The sequence below is a fragment of the Zosterops lateralis genome, assembly GCF_965231275.1.
Source record: "Zosterops lateralis genome assembly, chromosome: 17".
Classification (NCBI taxonomy): Eukaryota; Metazoa; Chordata; class Aves; order Passeriformes; family Zosteropidae; genus Zosterops; species Zosterops lateralis.
Window position 1 is genome coordinate 7,689,811 of NC_139777.1, and position 19,275 is coordinate 7,709,085.

Below are 19,275 nucleotides of genomic sequence, written 5' to 3' on the forward strand. Positions count from 1 at the left end.
AAAGGAACAGGGCTAGCCTGTACCTGGCCTAGAGGATTCAGGAGTGAAGGTGATGACAGCTAAATTATTACAAAAGGCTTCCTCCCAAGAATCACCGTCTTTGGCACCATGAGAGGGAAGAAAGCAACCGGCATTTGTAAAGAAATAGAAATAAATCCCAAACACCAGCATTTGTGCAGCAATTACATGGAATATTTATCACCACTGTAATGAATGGTGATCTCTGACCCTCTAACATTATTTGCAAATGAATCCATTAGTTACAACTCCTTTCTCTTATCAGTACATGAGCCATAAAGCACTGCAGTCCTTAGTGTAGATGAGCAAGGAAAGAGGAGATTAATTGCGTTTGTAGTAATGAGTGAAAAAGGAAGTAAGCTGGGGGCATGCAATGAGACAGTTGTTAAATTTAGTCATTTAGAATGCAATTGTACAGCAAGCCAAAAAATTACTCTGCAGCTTGACTTGGACTGTTGCAAAGGCTTGAGTTTAAAAGAGCAGATTTTTATAGTTAAGCCAATACTGGCTTCTGGACTGCTTTTGTTTTTAGCATATTTAAGATGCATCTACAAAGCCAACTTACAAATTAATAAATCTTTCCTTTAATTCAGTCTGCCAAGAACAAAGATAGAACACTGACTACTGCAGGAGCCATGTTAGTGATGTAAACCAAAGGACTGGGGATTAAACAAGGATTACTGAGTGCTAAATCAATGTGTTTCCTTTTCTGGCTGTGTGTCTGTGGTGTGAAAGTGTGGATCATTACATAAAACATGGCACATGACTGCCTGGATTAATACTAGACAATGTTACGGCAGTGCTGACACACAGAGTTGGATGTTTAAGCATGACCATTGTGCTACCAGGAACGTGACAGCCATGACTAAGGAGAAAGGCAGGGAGGGTTCTGCTAATGTGTAATACTCTGAAATTCCAGCCTGGGTCCCCCTACCACAGCTTTTCCAAGTAAACTGGGCTGTGTTTGTCTATTTCCTACTCTTCTGGGGCATATTGGAGGTTGCTTTTGTAATCTGAAAGAAGCTATCCAGAATTAAGATCATACTGGGGGGAAGTTGGCAATTCATGCAATGATCTCACAGTATCAAGTTAAATGAAAATACTGTCTCTCAGTTGGGAAGGTTTTGCTCACCTGATCAGTGGTCTGAACTACAGCTGCACATCCTATCAGCAGTGCTGGGGACTGCTTTATTCTGACCTCACAGGAATTTGATTTGCAGTTTGGTTTGTAAGAGGAGGAGAAAGAGGAAGGGAGGAGGCAAATCAAAACAAAGGAGCAAAGGAGCAACTTGTCCCTCTGAGGTGACAGGAAGACTGTGGAAGGTATGAAGGGCCTTGGAGCAAACCACCAGCAGTGGCCAGATTCTCCATGGGAGAGGAACAAGGATGGGTGGAAGAGTACCTGGTGAAACTGTACAGTAATAGATATGGCCTCTAAAACTCATACACCAGTTTATTTTTGTCTCAGACATATTTGCTTTTACTTCCCCAGCATCCATTTCTAAAGGTGTCAGTTCAGTAGGAAATCCTCTAGACCACAATCTACACCTGTAAATAAGCCTGTATTCACCCAGAGGAGAGTGTATGTATTTCTGTGCTCTGAAGAGTCATAAAACCAGAAGCTGCAGTGGCACAGGGGATGGCAGGGGGAAGGACTGAGGTCCTGAAGCAGCCACATGCACTGCAGGAGAACCACCCTGGAGTATTAACTATCTCCTCACAGGAGAGTGACATGGCAGTGAAAAACATATTATTCTAATAATTCTCTGTTACAATTTGAAGTTCTAATTATTAAAAAAATAAAAGATAATTTTAAAAGCTGTTAAATCTACTTGAGATTACCAGTAGATGCTGTTTTCTTCTGGTTTTTATTCTCAGTATACATAAACTAGGGCACAAAAAAAAATGATAGAAACTCTCAGATGCTTTCTGGACAGCAATGATCTCTTTCCTCCCAGTGGCAGGACTGATTGAGCCTGATTATGTCCAGATCAGGAAATCCAGCGTGGATGTTCAAATGCTGAACATTATTTGGCTCCATAGCTCTGGCACCTCACACATGCTAAAGCACATTTTCCAGGCCCCCATGGCACTGCTGGCTATAAACATGTCCTGACACAGGTAAGAAGGCAGTGGGTGCGCTGGGCCTATGGAATAACTTTTAACAACAGAGAATGTGGCTGTGGCATTTGTCCTGATGGGAATTTTAAAAATTGTTGATATGAAATCTCAGTGATTGGTGGATGCATTGATTGTGTTCATCGAAAAGCATCTAGGCTGCTCTTAACATAACACTTAGAGTAAGTATTGTCTGTTCAGACTTTTTTTGCCTCAGATATTTTGATGGCATGCAGACTTGGCATCCTGCTAAATAGAGATATTGAGTCTTCATAGTTTTATCTCTTGAGCCCATCTGGTTTGAAGTAGTTGACAACAAGCAGGAAAGGGAATAGCATGAAAGACTCACTTCATGTTTGCTGAAATAAAAGAAATGTGCAAGGCAGTGCTCAAACAGAACCAGCCTGGGAGAAGGGCTGCCTCTCCCCACCCCTCCTCTGCCCCTTCCAGATGATGGCTTTGCCTGCAGCTCCTCCATTCCTGCAGGCTCTTGCTGCCCACGGTTGGAGCTCACACCCCAGACAAAGGGCAGCTGGAGCAGCCAGGCTGGAGCACCGAGAGAAGGGAAACCATTACCCCCCGGAACAGGGAACAAGGGGAGCATGAAGCAAATGCAGTAAAACGCAAATGCCGAGCCCCTGCCCATCACCAGTGACAAAAGCAATAGTCCTAACACTCACACTAAGGTGCTTCTCTACGTTTTACATGTTGCTTATTCAGTTTTTCACTCCTTTTTTGCAATTTAAAACCCAAGGCCATCAGTCCGAGTCCCTGGGCACTGTGCAGTCACTCCTCTGGAGGCAGGTTCCGAGCACAGCAGTGGCACCCGAGGTGTCCTGCCCTGCCCACTGAAGCACCCGCTGGTTGCCAGAAGGAGCGTCGCGGGGAGGAGGAGGTGGCTGCAGGGAAACATTCCCTTCCCTTCTCCCCGTCTCCCAGAGAGCACCAAGAGCTGTGACACAGGAGCAGAAGCCAGGCTGGAGCGGACAGTGCAGGTCACTCTCTCTCACAGAGGGGATGGAAGCTGCTCTACAGCCTGGAGGATGTCACATCACATAGCAGTGAGCCTTGACAATGCGTAGGGCCTCTTCTATCTATGCTGCTCTATCTCCTTATAGAATTAGGTCCTAAATGTGACTTTCCTGGCTCTTGTTCTTAATCACTTTGTTACTAGTTCAAATTTATAATTTTAACCTAAATGGGAGTGAGTGATTTATTGTAATTATTTTGTATAGGCTGCTCTTAATAAACTTTTTTTTTTTTTTTTTAATCTGGAAAAACATTTAATTTCCCATATGGAAAGAACGCATTTATCATACTTTACTTGGATATACTTGGCCAACTATTGCACATATATGCAAAACATATGTGACAAATTCAAGCCTGAATTTCATAAAACAGAAATGCTGTGAAAGGTGATATAATAAATATATTACACAGACATATGTGGCCAATTTATAAAACTATGGTGTCTTTGGTAAATTTATAATAGGTCATTTCTATTAATGGGGGGAATGAGTGCATTTTTTCTGGCATATGCAACACACATAATATTTTACACAGCCCTCCTGAAGGACAGTGGGCCTTTGCAGAGCAGATTTGTACATACATTGTGTATATGGGACATGTCTGTGTTTTTCAGAATTAATGTGTGTCTTCAAAACCAGCTCTTCCTTTTTGCATTGATTGTATGTGCAACATACTGGGCAGGAAAAAAAAATCTTTGCAAACCTCTGATACACTGTCTAGACTCCCACCGACAGTGGGTGTCTCACTGTAACAACACATTTTATACACACTCGCTGAGCTCATGATAATGGCAACAGAAATCTTTGGGTACAGTCACTTTCACCTAGTTTTGTCAAACACTTGTGTAAATTATGTATCTTAGCAATCAATGAATTGGATTGATTAAATGAAGAAAAAATGCATATGTCTAGAAAAACGTTGCATCCATACTGGCCTCTTCACATGCAGACTGGATTCTTATTAACACCAGCTTAAAGCAACGGCTGAGCCATTGCTGGCTGAGTATCCTCAAACTGTAACTCACAGGATTCTGCCCCTTCTTATTTATCTAAGATCAAAGCTTTCCTTTAACCTCCAAATCTACATTTTCCTCTCATCGTGTATTTCCCAGCTCCGGAAGATGAAACCCTTCTCGTTTTCCGTGCGTGCCGGATCCACCGCGTGCCATGCCCGGCTCTTCCCTCTGGAGGGAGCCGGCTCTTCAGGCAGGGCCGCCCGGGCTGCGCGCAGCATCTTCCTCCTCCTCCTGTCCCCGGCCGCGGGGCAGCGATACCTGCAGGGAGCCCCGGGCTGTCTCTGCCCGCACCGGCAGTTCCGGCCAAAGCACCCGCGGTCTCAACGCGCTGCAGCAAAACCACATTTGGCTTCAGCCTACCGGGAAACCGAACAACAGAAGGCAAAGCACTAAGAACCAACACGTGTATGTGCACACACACGCTCTCCTCCCACCTTCCAGCCCAGCCGTGTTCAACAGGCTCAGAGTCGCTTTTTGAGCTCTTTGGGTGATGATGCTGAAACCTGCTTTGCAGGTACTGCTGCGCTTGCTCTTCCAGCCTTCTCCAGGCAGCAGGGCTCAGTTTCTGCCCCCCAGCCCTAACCTGTGAGTGCCTGACTTGTTTCCAGCAGCTACAGGGATCCCTTTACACAAGGCAGAACGTTGCACAGCACGAGTGAACCTGCTTTTCTTATTCCGTACAGATCAAGGTACAACTGCCCCTTGGTGAGGGATGCAGCATCACAGGCTGAAATCCCCGTGCTGGAGAGAAAGGGGGAGTGCCCCAGCTGAGGTGGCCCCACTAGCCATGGCTCCTCGCAGGGATGCACTAGGAGCCCATAGCTCAAGGCAGACCCACACTGAGCCCCAGCAGGCTGCAGAACACCTTTCTATACTTGCTCCAGTCCTCGGGTCACTGCCCACCCTGCAAGGCACTGTCACACACACACTGTAGCAGGAAGCCAAAGCAGTTGCTCTCCTGGCCGTGTGTACACGTGCCTGAGACTGACTGAAGAGATGCCAACAGCCCAGGATGCTCAGAGGCAGCTGCTGGGCTCTACCTGCACAGTTTTGGCCAGAGAGTTACAGGGCCTCTCTGAAGAGAAGGAAAGACTAAAGAGAATGTCTATGAAATGTGTAAAAAGTGTGCATGAACACCACAAACACACAAGAGTCTCATCCCTGTGCTCCTATCCTATGTTGAATTTAATCAATTCCACTAGCAAGGAAAGATTAAAATGAACTGCAAGAAGCCATTTCTGAAAACTGGAGCTATCCCCAGTGTTTGGGTTAAGTGATTAAGCAAAGGCCACCCTTGTTCCACCAGTGTGGGCCTAATGCTGGATTTATCCACTGAGCTGAGTGATGTGGTTTCCAGACCTCAGAAGCACACACTGAGCTCAGCCTGTACCTCTAGAAAATAGAGCTAGATGGCTAATTTATTCTCTAGCCCTATTTGGAACAGACAAAGGATGCTTGTAACCTCCCCACTTGGGCCTGTTTTACAGCAGCTTTTAAATAGACTTTGTGTGTAAGTGCTTTGTGTGATTTGAGGAGACCACAAGTGGAGTATTGCCTGCAATTGCAGCTGCCTTCTTTCCTAGTACGTGCCATGGACCTTGGTGACAGCATGGGCTGAGTGAAATTTAACCAGACATGTAATCAAATTATACAAAGTGATTTGTCAAATGAATCTACAATACACAGAAAATGCATGGCCTGTACATGATACATCCTGACTAACAGGCTGAAAGGTAATGTGACATTAAAGCGTTACAGATTTTCTGTGATTTTCAGAAGGCTTCTACTAGTCAACCTGCAGCATTATGGGGCTTTTTTTATTTGAAATGGATTTTTTGTTGGGATAGAAAATAAACCTTCTTCCTTTCCATATCTGTAACACTCCAGTCCAGTGAGACATTGTTATGGAAGTTGGGACACCAGTCAAAGCCCTGAGGAATCTTGATTTAAGGATTAAAAACCAGCATGAACTGGACTAATGTGCTTCAATGTGAACATGTCTGAGCACCTCACACACTGATGGACTAAATGCACGGTTAGAAATGCCACTTTCACAACTGCATGGTCACCTTCCCATTCAGCCTAAGGACCTCTGCAGGGGTTCTGTAGCACAGAACTGGTGATCCTGAGGGCTCACTGCACACAGCCACAGCCTGAACTTCTGTGATCTTTCCTTCTTCTAACAAATATAAAGTTGAAATTCCTACAGTCAAGGCAAGGACCTTGAGCCCTTTCACTAAGGGCACAGTTTAGTCCGGGCATCTTGGGTCATTCTCTGTGTGTTTAGAGAGAGCAGGTGCTCAGCAATACCAACAGACCTGGAACCCCAACCCTGCAAACTGCTGCACTGTGATGGATCAGCACAACGAGGGCACTGCAGCCCAGGGACAGAAGGGAAGAGCAATCACCCAATCACCTATGGAGAGCCACTGTTTGCTCAGACTAAGAACCCTCCTCATTTAAATAACCTCATTTTGTAGGGGAGGCTTAGACTTCAGGGCAGACAAACTGACAAATATATACAAATAATCAAACAAGAAATGAAAGAAAGAAAGAAAGAAAGAAGAGGAAAAATATTTATAAGTGTCACTGTCCAATGTCTTTTCAATTTAAATGAAATAAGATTATCTACATATATCTACAAATATCTACATATATCTACATTTTGCAGATATGATTCTTTGGTTGTCTTCACTTTTTTCCTATACTGCAACTATCAAGAAAAAAAAAAAAGGGTTGTATAATCTTTGAAGGAAATAATAAATATAACAAATTCATTAAATGTTTGACCAAAGCTTTGGCACTAATCAGTTTACAGATAACAAATCATACTGAAAACTCTGAAATAACAGCGGCAAAGCAACAGCAATAGGCACATCCAAGAGCCGTTTCCCACTGACTAATAACAAGCACAAGGCTATTTTACATCAACCTTTCTGAGAACGTTAATTATGGTTTAGTCAGACACTAAGAATCTCACAATTCACTGCAAATGTCAAATAAAATACATATTTCTTGCACAAGTCTTTTTTTATGGATCCAGATATATTTTTTAAGAGAAAAAAAAATATATAATATATTCATGGAAGCCTGTATCCCTTCTTAAACCTTTCCAAAAAGGTTTTGGAAGCCCAAAGCCCACTGCCAGAGACAAAATAAACATTGCTATTAACACTGCCACCTGCACAAGGGAAAGAACATGTTTTATAGAGTTTGTAATGAAAATGCACAAACATGGATGAACAGATGACTTTAAAAGAAATAACCCCCATCTTTTAATGGAGTAATGTGGAAGAATGGGACAAGTGTTCATAATACTGTATACCAACAGAGCTGAGGAGCTGCTCAATACCTTCTCTGAACACAAAGGGACTGCCTTGGGTGAGCATCTGACAAAAACACGAGCCAGCTATTCAAAACACATCACTGGAGAGCTGTGAGGAACAGGGCCATCTTTTTAACGGTAAGGAACGACTACTGAATGAAGATATTAAAGGAAAAAGTACTTACCAGCGTTAAGAGGGATGATGCAGCAAGCAGGTAATGCAGAATAGGTGCTTTAGGACTACTACAATTTGGGTCAGCCAAATACAAGGGGTGAGCCAGTCCGAGAAAAAATAAACACCCTGAAGTCCCTTTAAAAGGCACCTCCACAGGAGAGCATTCGAGAGCTCGGGAAGGGATGCAGGAGGGCAGGACTGTGTGAGGCTGCCTGAGAAGCAGGTGGGAACACACAGCCTGAACTCTGCAGACATTCCCCCACCCCCAGGCTGGTTTTTAAACCTTTCCAGGTATTGTTGGGAAAACAAGATGCAAACACAGCTGCACGTGGCTGTGCCCTTGGCCATGGGCCCTTCTCAACAGCTCCAGAAAATGCTGCTATATGGTTAAGGCATCCCTGTGAACCCCAAAACCTACGAGTGGATCAGGGCCGGAGGAGAAGTGGGAAATTTGTTCTGGCAGTGAGGATTCAAAGCGTTCCCTTAAACTAAACTCTGCTTCCCCAAGAATCTCCTCAAAGAGCCACCCGAGCCACCTGTGAACAAGCCCTTGGTGTGCCCCGGCAGGGAGAGACCGACACCAACAAGTGCAGGACGACACGCGGCTCACGGCTCGGCGCTCACGTACAGGCCCCGCGGGCACCGCCAGCCCCGGCGGGAACACCAAACCTCCATCGCAAGGCCCGGCGGGAGAGTCACAGGGGACAAGTCATTTCACCGCTGCCGCCTCCCCGTCCGCCCAGCGCATCCCAGCCGCCCGACGGTCCTCGGTGCCCGGCACGAACGGAGGCGCGGGGTAACAGGGAGATAAGGACATATGGCTTCATTTATCAAAGTGCAGCCGCGGGTCACACCGCGATGGAGCTCCCGGCGCCGCCGCCCTCACAGCCCCCACAGGGCGGGGCGCGGGGCGGGGCCCGGCTGCCGGCGATTGGGCTGTCCGGCCGTCGATCAGGTGCAGCTGGCCAATCGGCTCACTCGTAAGGCGGGCGGTGCGGCAAGGCGGGAAGGGCAGGGCGGTGTCTGTGGTGCCGCCGGCGGTGCCCGTTACCGGGGCCCGTAGTCGTAGCCGGCGGGCGCCCCGGCCGGCGAGTACATGTTGGCAGCCGCCGCCGCCGCGGCCGCCGCGTTCATGTGGTGGTGGTGATGGTGGTGGTGGTAGCTGTGCCCGCGGATGCTGGGGAGGGGGTACGGGGCGGGCCGGCTCTTCGCCCCCAGGTAGTGGTCGTAGGCGGCGGCGGGCGGGTACTTGTAGGGGTGGTGGTGCAGCGGCTCGGACGCGGCGGGCTCCAGGCGCAGTTCGTGGTGCGGCGGGCTGGGCCGGCCGCCTCCCGCCCCGGCCAGCGGCACCAGCCCGCCGGGCCCGCCCGGCAGCGCGGGGCTGAGCACGCGGGACATGAGCTGCTGGTGCGCGGCCTCGGCCTGGTGCAGCGCCGGGCCGCCCGCCTCCCGCTCCAGATCCCGCCGGGCCTCGGCACCATCTGCGGGGGAACAGCGTCAGTGCGGCTCCAGCACGGGGAACAGCGCGGGAGGGCGAGAGCGGGGCCGTGAGCGGGGCGGGCATGCGGCAGGAGCGGGGCTGGCGGGACGGGACCTCCTGACTCCGGTAAATGGAACTGAGCTGACTGACAAGCCGGTACACGCCTGACATTTTTGCAATTGTGTAACGCTAAACAAATACAGACTTCCCTTTATTTTGCAGGCCCGGAGAAAGGCGTTGGGAGAAAGGCCTTGGGTTGTCTTTGCAGTTGTTTGCTCTGGGTAATGGAAAAGCAGTCAATGGGCAGAGGTGCTGTTGGAGCTGACTGCAGCTCCTGAATGGAGGGGCCGACCCTCAGCGCTGCCGGGGAGCATTAAAGGGGCAACGCGAGAAGGAACCTGTGCCCAACACTCCATCTCTGCCTGAAAAGCTGCTTGTTGCCAAAAAGTTGAAAATGGGACTCTAAAGGCAATGGGCAGGGTTGTTTAAAGCAGCAAATTTTCTTAAGCATATAACAACAGTAAATGTTGTAGTCCAAGGGGGAATATATTAGGCTATGAAGGTGGGTGTTTTTCTTTAAAAAATAAGTGGTAGCACAAAGCTTGTTAGCAATGGGGCTGTGCAGCAGCGTGGTGAGCAAGGCTGGCCCCGAGCATGCATGCACTGGCCGTGCAGGCCAGCAGGGCCCGGGTGAGGGGCTGGCCTGGCCACTGAGGGCTCTCACCTTTCTCTGTCCCGTTCTGGTGGGCTGGAGAAGAGACTGGATTGCGGGATCTGGCAAAAGCGCTCATGAGAGGAAGAGCCCCCGGCCTGTGGTTCCTGGGCCTGGAAGAGGAAGGGGAGAAGTGATACAGAGCTGATGGTCCAACAGAATGAGCAATTGGAGTATTGCCTCTGAGCTGCAGCTGGCAAACAGAGCCCAGTACAGTGTCCCCCTCCATGCAAGCCTTGTGCAAATGTAAGCTGGGCAGATGCACGTGAAATGGGATGAGTGGGGTACTGCCATCATCAATAAAGACACAGCCTTACCAGTCCTCAGGGTCACAGTCTCTGAATCCCTTGGCAAAAGGGTTGCTTGCAATCTTCAACTGCGTGATCTGTAAGGAGAAGTGGCAAAATGTCTCAAAGCAGCACATGGGGCTCCCTGGCCAAACAGTGAGTGTGTCCCTGAGCAGACTTTGGGACTCAGCAGTGCTTGGTGTAACAGAGAGGGTCCAGGTGGCTGGTGGAGCCAGGGTGTTCTCTGCCACAGAGCACAAGAATATACTTTCCCTCTGTTAGAACATGTGAGCTAATATCCCACCTAATATAAGTTCAAGGTGAAGGGAGAGGCTGTCTGAGTCGGCTGCAAAAGCTGAGTAAATGCACTTGTAAGAAAATGCCACATTATATGGGTCACCACTGGAGCAGTTAAGACAAATCACTGGATAAATCATACTTATGTATTTATTTAATTCGCCAGGGAGAAGGCAGGACATTTTCTATATTTAAGCAAATCCACGGATAAAGTATGTGATTGTGAGTTTCCGGAATGGGTTGAAAAACAAACTTTAAGCCCCTCAGTGACAGTTCCAGCCTTAGAGGTCAAACTGATAGAAAGCAGGAGAGAAAGAGCAGCTGTCCGGAGCCATCAGGCAAATGCCAGCCGGGGAGGGACTCCAGAGCCCCTTAAAGGCACAGCCTTTCTCCGGCCTCGCCGCCTCCACCGGGGCGAGGTGCGGCCCGGGCGCAGCATCCCGGAGAGACCTCGAGTCGGTTTGCTCAGGGCCACTGCAGAGGTGACACTGCTCAGGGACAGCCCCGGGACACAGCCCCGGCCTGGGCGGCATCACCGCAGGGCGTGGGGGTTCGGGGCGGCGCTGAAAAGCCCCCGTTATGAAATCCCCGCTGCTGGGATTCCTGCTCTTTACATTACACTGATGCGATTTAAAGGAGCAATTGGATTAGCTGCTGCCCAGAAATCCGCATCAAATTGGGGTGGGGGTGTTTTGTTTCTTTTTGTTTCGTTTTTTAACATATAATTGCGTTCTGAGGAGAGACAGACCGCTACGAGCTTAAAGCAGTAAAATCACAGATTTATCCAAACAAATTGTGAGTGACATTTCGCAGCGGGAAGCCTGTAGTTTCCCCACTAGCCCCGGGCTCGGGTTTACATAGGTGATGAAGCTCCCCCGGGCGGGGGGAAACCGGCGATGGGGCCGGAGCCCAGGTCGCTTCCCCGGCGCACAGCGATGCGGCTCCCCGGCTATCGGGTTCCTTGCGCCGCCCGGAATGGGTTTAGCAGATGGGGAGGAGGAGGGGGAGCACCCCCAGCACCCCCGCTGCCCCCGGACAGCCGCAGCCCGGCCTCCAGCCCCGGAGCCGGGCGGAGGGGCCGAGCCAGCGCCGGGTGCACCCGCTCCCGTGGGACCCTCCCTCCCGAGCCCCGCTCTGGGCCGCCCCGAGCTCCGCCGCCGCTCACCCGGTGGTTCTGGTAGGCGGTCACTGCTGTGAAGCGCGTCTCCTCGAAGACGAAAGTTTTGAAGTTCTCCTCCGCGTACTTCTCGCTGTCTTTCCGGGGGTCCACGTAGACCACGTGAAAACGCGGCTGGTATCTGTGCATGGAGTTCAAAATGATCTGAATGATAAAACGAGCAAGGAGACAATAACTGATCCAGGCGGAGCATGGAGAGAGGAGAGCGCAGAGCCCCCGGGAGGGGCGCGGGCAGGGTCACCCCACGGGAATCCCAGCGCGGGGAGCTCCCACCCGGCGCGGCCCCGCGTCGGACACCTTCTCCCGGGAACACTTACATGCCCGTTGTCATCCAGCAAATTGTTGGTCAGTTTGAGCTTATCGAAAGAAACGATCTGCTTCATCCACTGCGCCCCTTTGGCCGGGGAGTCGGGGTGGTAATGGACTCTCCCGGGGGTGGCGGGGTCGGCTTTGCCGGCCACCAGCCAGGAGGAGCTGTGGAAGGCGTACCTGCGGGAGGGGAAGGCACCCTCAGCGCTGCCCCGAACAGCGGGGACTGCGGCACCGCGCCCCGCAGGACCCGGCCCGGCCCCCGGCCCATCCGCGGGGAAGCGCCGCTTCTCCATCACTCCCCCTTCCTACCCCCACCAGAGGAGCCAGCTCTTTTCTGCAGCTAGAATTGCTGCGGAGGGGATATAATATTTTATCAGGTTGGCGATGGAACTGTCGTGAGAGAAATCTGCAGGATGGAGGAAATTTATAGCTACCCGTGTAGGTTTGGGAGAGAAGCCACAAAAGCTTCCCCCTTCCTCTGAAATAAAGGGTGAAAAAGAGCTCTCTATACAGGAATACTCTGGCTTTAAGTGAAGAGTGGAAAGTTGTGTGTAGATTAATAGCAGGTTCAGAATTTAGCAGTCTCGTTTCATTCTTTCAAAGTACATATTCAACAGTAACATTTAAAACAGAGAAACCAATCTTCTATACACGTGTTTACTTTAAAAGCCAGTGTTTGCACAGGGGGAATTAGAAACCATTGGACTTGAGCAGAAACATTACTTTTTAAAGATATACTCAATTGGATGTTATATATCCTACTTCCCTTGACAAGCAAACATTTCTAGGACGCCCTGAGAATTTGGATATCTGTCTAAATATTTATATATCGGACCCTGCGATTCCTATGCGGGCTGCCTGCTCGGCGTCCTGATCTGAAGCTAAATACATAATGTGCCTTTCACTGGCTTAAAATTAAAGGGGTTCCAAACCAGACTGCATCGCTGCCTTGCGAGTCGACAGTTTCTAAGGCCTTCCTACACTGTCGCTGGAGACAAGGACAGGGGTTTGTGGCTTGGGTGGCTGGTGCCTCTGCAGAGCACAAACCCCACTCTCCTCACCAAAGCACCCAGAATCTCCCCGGCAGGCACGGCACAGCTCCGGCACCGCGCCGAGAGGCTGCAGCGTTCAAGGAGCACCCAGGGGATTTTTGGTAAGTGGCAAAGGGTGTTTGCCGGTGGAGACACGCAGCAGTAGGGCAAGGAGAGGTTTTCCGGGCAGGACAAGGCAGCTCCTGCCCCGTGCCCTGCGGAAACCTGCCCCTCTGCCCGTGCCGGCCTGGCCCCGGCCGCCTGTGAGCTGCTGCAAAGGGCGAGGGGGCCCTGCACAGCTCCTGGCCCCACACTCGTTGCAAGGGTGTGAAAGAGACCCCAGGTCAGCCCCATCCCGTGTCCCCTCCCTGTCTCGCACCGACAGGTGTCACGCCCAGGGCACATCCCCGAAGCCCCAGAGGCAGGAGCGGGGGCTGAGCAGAGACCCCGCAGCCCCCACGGCCCGAGAACCGCGGGACGGGCAGGTGTTTGTTACTTGCCGGTATCGCTTGTCATCCACCGGTACAAAATCCATGAGGAGCATGTAGTCAGCCATAGGGTCCATCCCGAATATCTTCACCTGGAAGGTGGGGAACATGCGCCTGGCACGGAGAGGAGAGAGAAGTGCTGAGTGAGGAGCAGCGGGGAGCCCCGAGGGGTCTGTTCCCCTCCCGCCTGTGGTGACGAGTCCCCTGGCAGAAACCACTGGCCGGAGGAAGAGGCAGATATGCCCAAGCTGAGTGCTGGGACTGGCCGCCGTGTTCCCCAGCCCTCGGCACATCCCGAAAGGCGAGCCGGGGGCGTCCTGCCTCTCCCACCGGCTCCAGAACCGCTGGTGTCACACACCCGCAATGCCCCGCTGCGGTGGAACTGAGAGGCCGGGGGGAACAAGAGCATCCTCGGCCTTCGCTATGGGGAGATCAAGTGAAAAGAATTTATTCTCAGTGGTTTCCCCATCATTTTAGCTGACCTGACTAGAGGCAAATGCAAGGCATTACCCCGTCTGCAGACCCGCACTCGAGCTTTGGGAGTCTCGGGCAGCCCGTGGGGGTCAAATCTAAAAATTCCTGTGAACGACACGAGGTGATCGAGTTCCCACCTCTGCAGCTTTTGTACCCACCACAATGTACCGGTTGGAAAGCAGCGCTTACAGCAGCAGCCCCTAGAGCCAGCGGGAGACCTCTCCCAGGCCGGAGGGGCAAACGCTCCCCCCCGGCGGGCAGGGGATGGAGGGCAATGCGCATTCCCCAAAAAGCCCCGTCCCGGATCCACTTCATTGCAAGAGCCCGGCCGGGCTCCCGCTCCCCGCACCTTGGCGGGACAAAAAGGAGAACAGAAAGGGCTCCAGAAAGCCCCCGCGGCTGCTCCTCCTGGTTTTTCTCTGCCCAGGCCCCCGGAGACCCAAAGCTAAGCCGGAACGCGGATCCCACGCTCAGGAAGGGCACGATTCCTCCAAGGGGCCGCAGTACAAACCCGACGGGCAGCGGGCTAAGGGAAGAGGCCGGGACAGTCCACCCGTCCCTTCCTCCGGCATCTGCACACACCGGGAACGGAGCCTGGCCCGCGGCTCCCCGGGACACGCCGAAGTTGTGCCCTGGCGTCAGGGCTCGTTACAGCTTCGTTTTGTTTTACAGAGCGGCAAACCAAGCGAGCGGCGGTGGGCAATATTTCGGGGAGGATGTTTGCAGCCATTGAAAAACCAAAATCCCAACTGCCCCCTGGAAAAACAGCCCGATCAAAGCGGGCACAGAGAGCCCCCGGCCCTGCTGTAACAGCCCCTGCCCCTCTCTGGGGGCGATGGGGCAGCGCCTCTGGCCCCGCAGCTCTTCCCCATCGGGCCCAGCTCTGCCGGGCTGTACCGGCATGGGGCAGCCGCCTCTCCCTCTCTGCGAGGCTTTAGCAAACTCTGGAGCACGTTTCCAGTCGCTCCCTCTGCTATTATTATTTTTAAACGTGTAAAAGCCTCCATTAGCTCTAATTCCGGTGTTTCTTGTTCTAAAACTTAGTTTTAAAACAAACAAGCTGAGATGATAAGACGCATCTAGACAAACAGCAGGGCCAGCCCAGAGGTGCTGGGAGAGAATAGGCTTTGCAGCGCCTTCCCCGAGCCTTTTCCTGCTGCTTTTACCCCGTCTGCTCCTGTTTTGACTCGCCTGTCTGGAGTTTCGATGGTGTCACAAAGTAAACGAAGAAAAGGGTGGGAAGAAACCCCCCGATTCGATTCGAATTGATTAATTTCCGTAACTTTTGAAGTGGTAAATTTGCAATTTTTTCGCTCTGCTCGGAGAGCTAAAAAGCCAGATGGAAGAGCTGTTTGCAGAGAGCCTCCGCCCGGAGCCTGAAGGACCTTTTCCGCTAAGGAAAGCAGCGGCGAGCCCGGCGCCGGGCCCGGGGGCCGCGGCCGGAGCCAGCGGGGCAGCGCCGTCTGCGGGAAATGGGGAAATCGGGAAATGGGGAAATCCCACCCGGCCCCGCAAGGACAGCCGGCTGCTCTCGCACCGGGCACCGCGGGGATGGTTTTATTTTCGGAAATTGCTAATTTGGAAAAAAAAAAAATTAAAAAAAAAAAAAAGAGAGAGAGAGAGAAAAAGGCAACTGCCTCTATTTAAGAATGTTTCAGTTCTTTTGAACTTTCGGGAGCCTCAAAATCGCTGGCGAGAGAGCGGCAGCGCACGGCCGCGGTCACAGCTCTGGCCAGACCGCTGGGAGCGGAGCCCGACCCTGTTCCCTGTTCCCCTGTCCCCTGTTCCCTGTTCCCCTGTTCCCCTGTTCCCCTGTCCCCCTGTCCTCTGTCCCCTGTTCCCTGTTCCCCGGCTGGTCAGCCCCGGGGCGAACTGAGAGCGAGCAACGGGGGTTCCTTCATCTGTTTGTTTTTCTTTTCTCCCCCCCGCCGGATCGCTTTAAACCGAGGGAAGACTCTGAGCCCGGACAATCCGCAGCTCTGCCCGGAGCCCGGCGGGGAAAGGGAAAGCCTCGCAGCTCTGCCCGGAGCCCGGCGGGGAAAGGGAAAGCCTCGCAGCTCTGCCCGAGCGGCCGCGGCGCTTCCCGGGGATCTCCATTAAATGCAGTAACTTAACAACTGTAATTGGGACTCCTCTTTCCCCCGTACGTTTTGCTCGTTCCTAACGCGATCGCATCAGCCGCTTTCTTTGTTCCCTGCCAGGAGCAGGGGCAGAGCCGGGAGGAGCCGCGCTCGGCCGGGCTCCCTACCCGATAATCGGGAAATGCGACAGCCCTGGAACACGTTTCAAGGTGCAGAATTAGGGTCTGTTCGCGTCTCCGCCGGAAGGAAAACATCTGCCCGTGCTAAGAATGTATTTAGCAGGTTTTGCACGGTTTGCGTGTTGTTTTTTTTCCTTTCCCCGTATGGTCGCATTCCGCCCCGGGAGCACACACCGTCCTCCGCAAACACGGCTGGGAGTCCCGTGCGGGGTCAGAGCCGAAGGGCCCGGAGGAGCAGAGCGCCCTTTGCAGGGGAGTGACCCCCAGCCCTGCCGCCGTGCCCCGCACGCCTCCGCCGCCAGCCCGCAGCGGGACCCGGGCGTTCCCCCGCAGCACCGAGGCCTTGGGCCGCAGGAGATCGAGGATTCCCCCCAGGAGAAGCGCAAGGATCAAATGACGGCGACCGCCGGGCCGGGCCGCGACTCGCCCTTGGGCAGCAGCTCCGATCTCCCCCCAGAGTGAGAACTGAACCGCTCGCACCGACTCGCCCGCCCCGGCCCGCCCGGGTTCCCGGTCCGGAGAGCCCTGCACTGACCTGCCCGCCTTGGTGACGATCATCTCGGTGCCCAGCTGGTTGAACTCGTCCCACAACGCCTTCATCTCTAGCTGGACGCTCACGTTGGCCACCTTGGGGTTCTTCTTCACGGGCGCCTTGGCCGCGGCGGCCGCCCCCGCGGAGCAGCCCGAGACCGCGGCCGGGCCCGCGGCGGCTCCGCCGGCGCCCTCGGGCTGCTCGGGGCCCGGGGGAGGCGGGTTGGTCCCGGCCGCCGCCCCGCCGAAAGGGTAGCCGTGCTGGGGCTGGGGCGGCGGGTGCGGGTGCTGCTGAGCCGTGCAGGGCTCGTAGTGCGGCGGCTCATGCTGTCCGTACGGGTCCCCCGGGGAGGGGGAGAGGTGGTACCCCCCGGAGGCGTTCAGGCTGCTCAGGCTGTTGGCCGTGAAAGCTGCAACATCGCAAAAATGGGACAGCTGGGTGAGCCAGGGGCTGGAGATAGCTGAAATCATTCCAAAAACAAGCGGTCAGGGCTCCGCTCCGGCTCCCGCTGTCCCCCCAGCTCCGCGGCGCTCCGCGCGGCCCCCGCCTCCGCAGCGGCTCCGCGGGGCGCCCTCCGCCTCCTGTCGTGCCCCGCGCCCAGCCCAGCGGGGCGCCTCCCCCTTTCCGCTCTGCCTGGCCCCAGCCCCGCTCCCCCCGGGCCAGGCGGGGAGCTCGCTGCTCCCGCTGCCTGCCTCGGCTTTTTTTATTTATTCCCCCCCCCCTTTTTTTTTTTTTTCTATTTTTTTTTTTTCCTTTGCAAACCCGAGAGGTCTGCCAAGAGCCTCGGCGGTGCAAAGCCCGTGCTATCTCTGCAGGCCTCCCTCGGCACACACCACTTGGGACAAAGCAAACTCCCTCCTTTCGCACTCCCCCCACCCCACGCCCTTCAAAAAAAAAATTAAAAAAAAAAAAGGGAAGAAAAAAGAAAAAAAAAGAGTTGTGGGAAAACTCAGAGAAAGAAATCGGCTCTTATTTCCGTGTGGCTACGCTGCTGCAGGTAACGTCCTTCACTCTGGAGCCGCGGGGCTGCGGCTGACAGGGAAAGTTGGGTCTAGTTTGGCAATGCCCCGTTCCTTCCATCCCCGGGCGAGAAAGGGGAAGAGGCCGGGACCAAAGCAAAGCTTCGTGTCCGCGCCGAGGGGCCCCGGGCCGGCCCGGCTGTGCAGCCCCCGGCCCCGGGCCGAGCGGGCCCTGCGGGCTGTGACAGGCCGGCCCGGGCAGCGGCCGCTCCTTTCCGACCCTGAAAGGCTCCTCGGGGCCCGGGGGTCTCTTGCGTTCTTTGGGACGCAGCCCCCAGGCCGCGGTGGGAGCCGGGCCCGGCCCGCCCTGCCTGGGGCACGGCCGGCGCTATCGGGGGATGCTTTCAGCGCCTCTCGCAAGGCTCCGGTCCCAGCGGACGAGCCGTCCAAAGCTGCTACCGGGCCACGGGCAATGCCTTTCTCTAAGGGAGGGCTACAGGGGCCCAGGCGTGCCGGGAGGAACGGCCAAGCCTCCCCCGAGCGGCCCCGCGGGCAGGCAGGCCGCGCTCCGTGCGCTGCTCCCGGCCAGGCTGCCGCCCTCGGGTGCGCGGGGCCCGGCGGTCCCTCCGCGCAGCTCCGCGGGCCGGGCCGGCACTCACCTTCCATGTCCCTGGTGACGGTGCTGAAGTGCATCTTCTGCAGGCGGCAGCCGGGGCGGGCGGGCGCGCTGCGGCGCTCCTCCAGCGCTCCTTTCCCTGCTCGCTCGGCGGCGGCGACTGAAATCAGAGAGGCGATACTGAAAGCATTTGCCTTGGGAGACAGAGGGCTGTTTTCGTCCATAGGGGAGACACCAATGCAGGAGCGGCAGGCGCGGCAGCCTCCCACCACGAGCCCCCCCTCTCACCCCCTCACTCCCCTCCTTTCTACCGCACCATCCAGGGAGGTGCGAACGAGACCCCCTCCTTCCACACGGGGGGGTGGGGAAGGGAAACTTAAAAAAAAAAAAAAAAAATCCAACAGAAAACAACCTAAACCCTCTGCCCCCCGGAAAGGGCGTTGGGGAGCAGGAAACTTCCCCGGAGCCCTTTGTAGCCAGCGCCGAGCACCGCAAGGGCGAACCGAGCTCTGCCAGCGAGACGGGACCGGGGGGAACAAATAAATTATCCCAGGAATTTCTTTCCCGGGGTGTCAGTTTCTCACAGCCCCCCCTCCGGCCTCCAAATTCGATCCCTGCGATTTATTAATTTATTTTCTGTCTTCCCCTTAACCACCACCTCCGGCTTTTGCCCCCCTCGTCCCCTCCTTTTCTCCTGCACGAAGGGAAAGTGTCTCCCTTATAGGCGCTTTCCCCATTCAGTGGCTGGGAGGCGTCACATGGAAGCCGGGGGTGTTTGCCTGCAGAAGCGGCGGCGGCGGCGGCGAAAGCGAAGTGAAACTCCTGCCGAGACGGTGTCAAAGGGCTGGGGAGGCCCTTCCCCGCCTCCCGGGCACGGCGAGCGGCCGCCGGGGAGGGATGGGATGGATGGGATGGGATGGATGGGATGGGATGGGATGGGATGTGCTGCGGGGCGGGCGGAGGGGCCGGC

At 54.1% G+C, this 19,275-nt stretch overlaps 1 protein-coding gene across 2 annotated transcripts; it reads right to left on the reverse strand.

Annotated features, from left to right (window-relative positions):
- Window positions 1-8,727: 8,727 nt before the first annotated feature.
- On the reverse strand, window positions 8,728-18,397 carry TBX1 (T-box transcription factor 1; the record flags this gene model as incomplete). 2 transcript variants are annotated; one of them, XM_083873623.1, is made up of 8 exons in its annotated part: window positions 18,349-18,397; window positions 16,734-17,139; window positions 13,477-13,578; window positions 11,951-12,122; window positions 11,622-11,777; window positions 10,190-10,257; window positions 9,885-9,985; window positions 8,728-9,161 (listed from the first exon to the last, which is right to left on the reverse strand). In XM_083873623.1, the coding sequence occupies exons 1-8, from the start codon at window positions 18,380-18,382 to the stop codon at window positions 8,728-8,730; spliced, it is 1,473 nt and encodes a 490-aa protein (XP_083729749.1). In that variant the 5' UTR covers window positions 18,383-18,397. The 2 variants fall into 2 exon arrangements, with proteins under 2 accessions (XP_083729749.1, XP_083729750.1); XM_083873624.1 differs by lacking the exon at window positions 18,349-18,397 and having other exon boundaries at window positions 16,734-18,039.
- Between the last annotated feature and the right edge of the window lie 878 nt (window positions 18,398-19,275).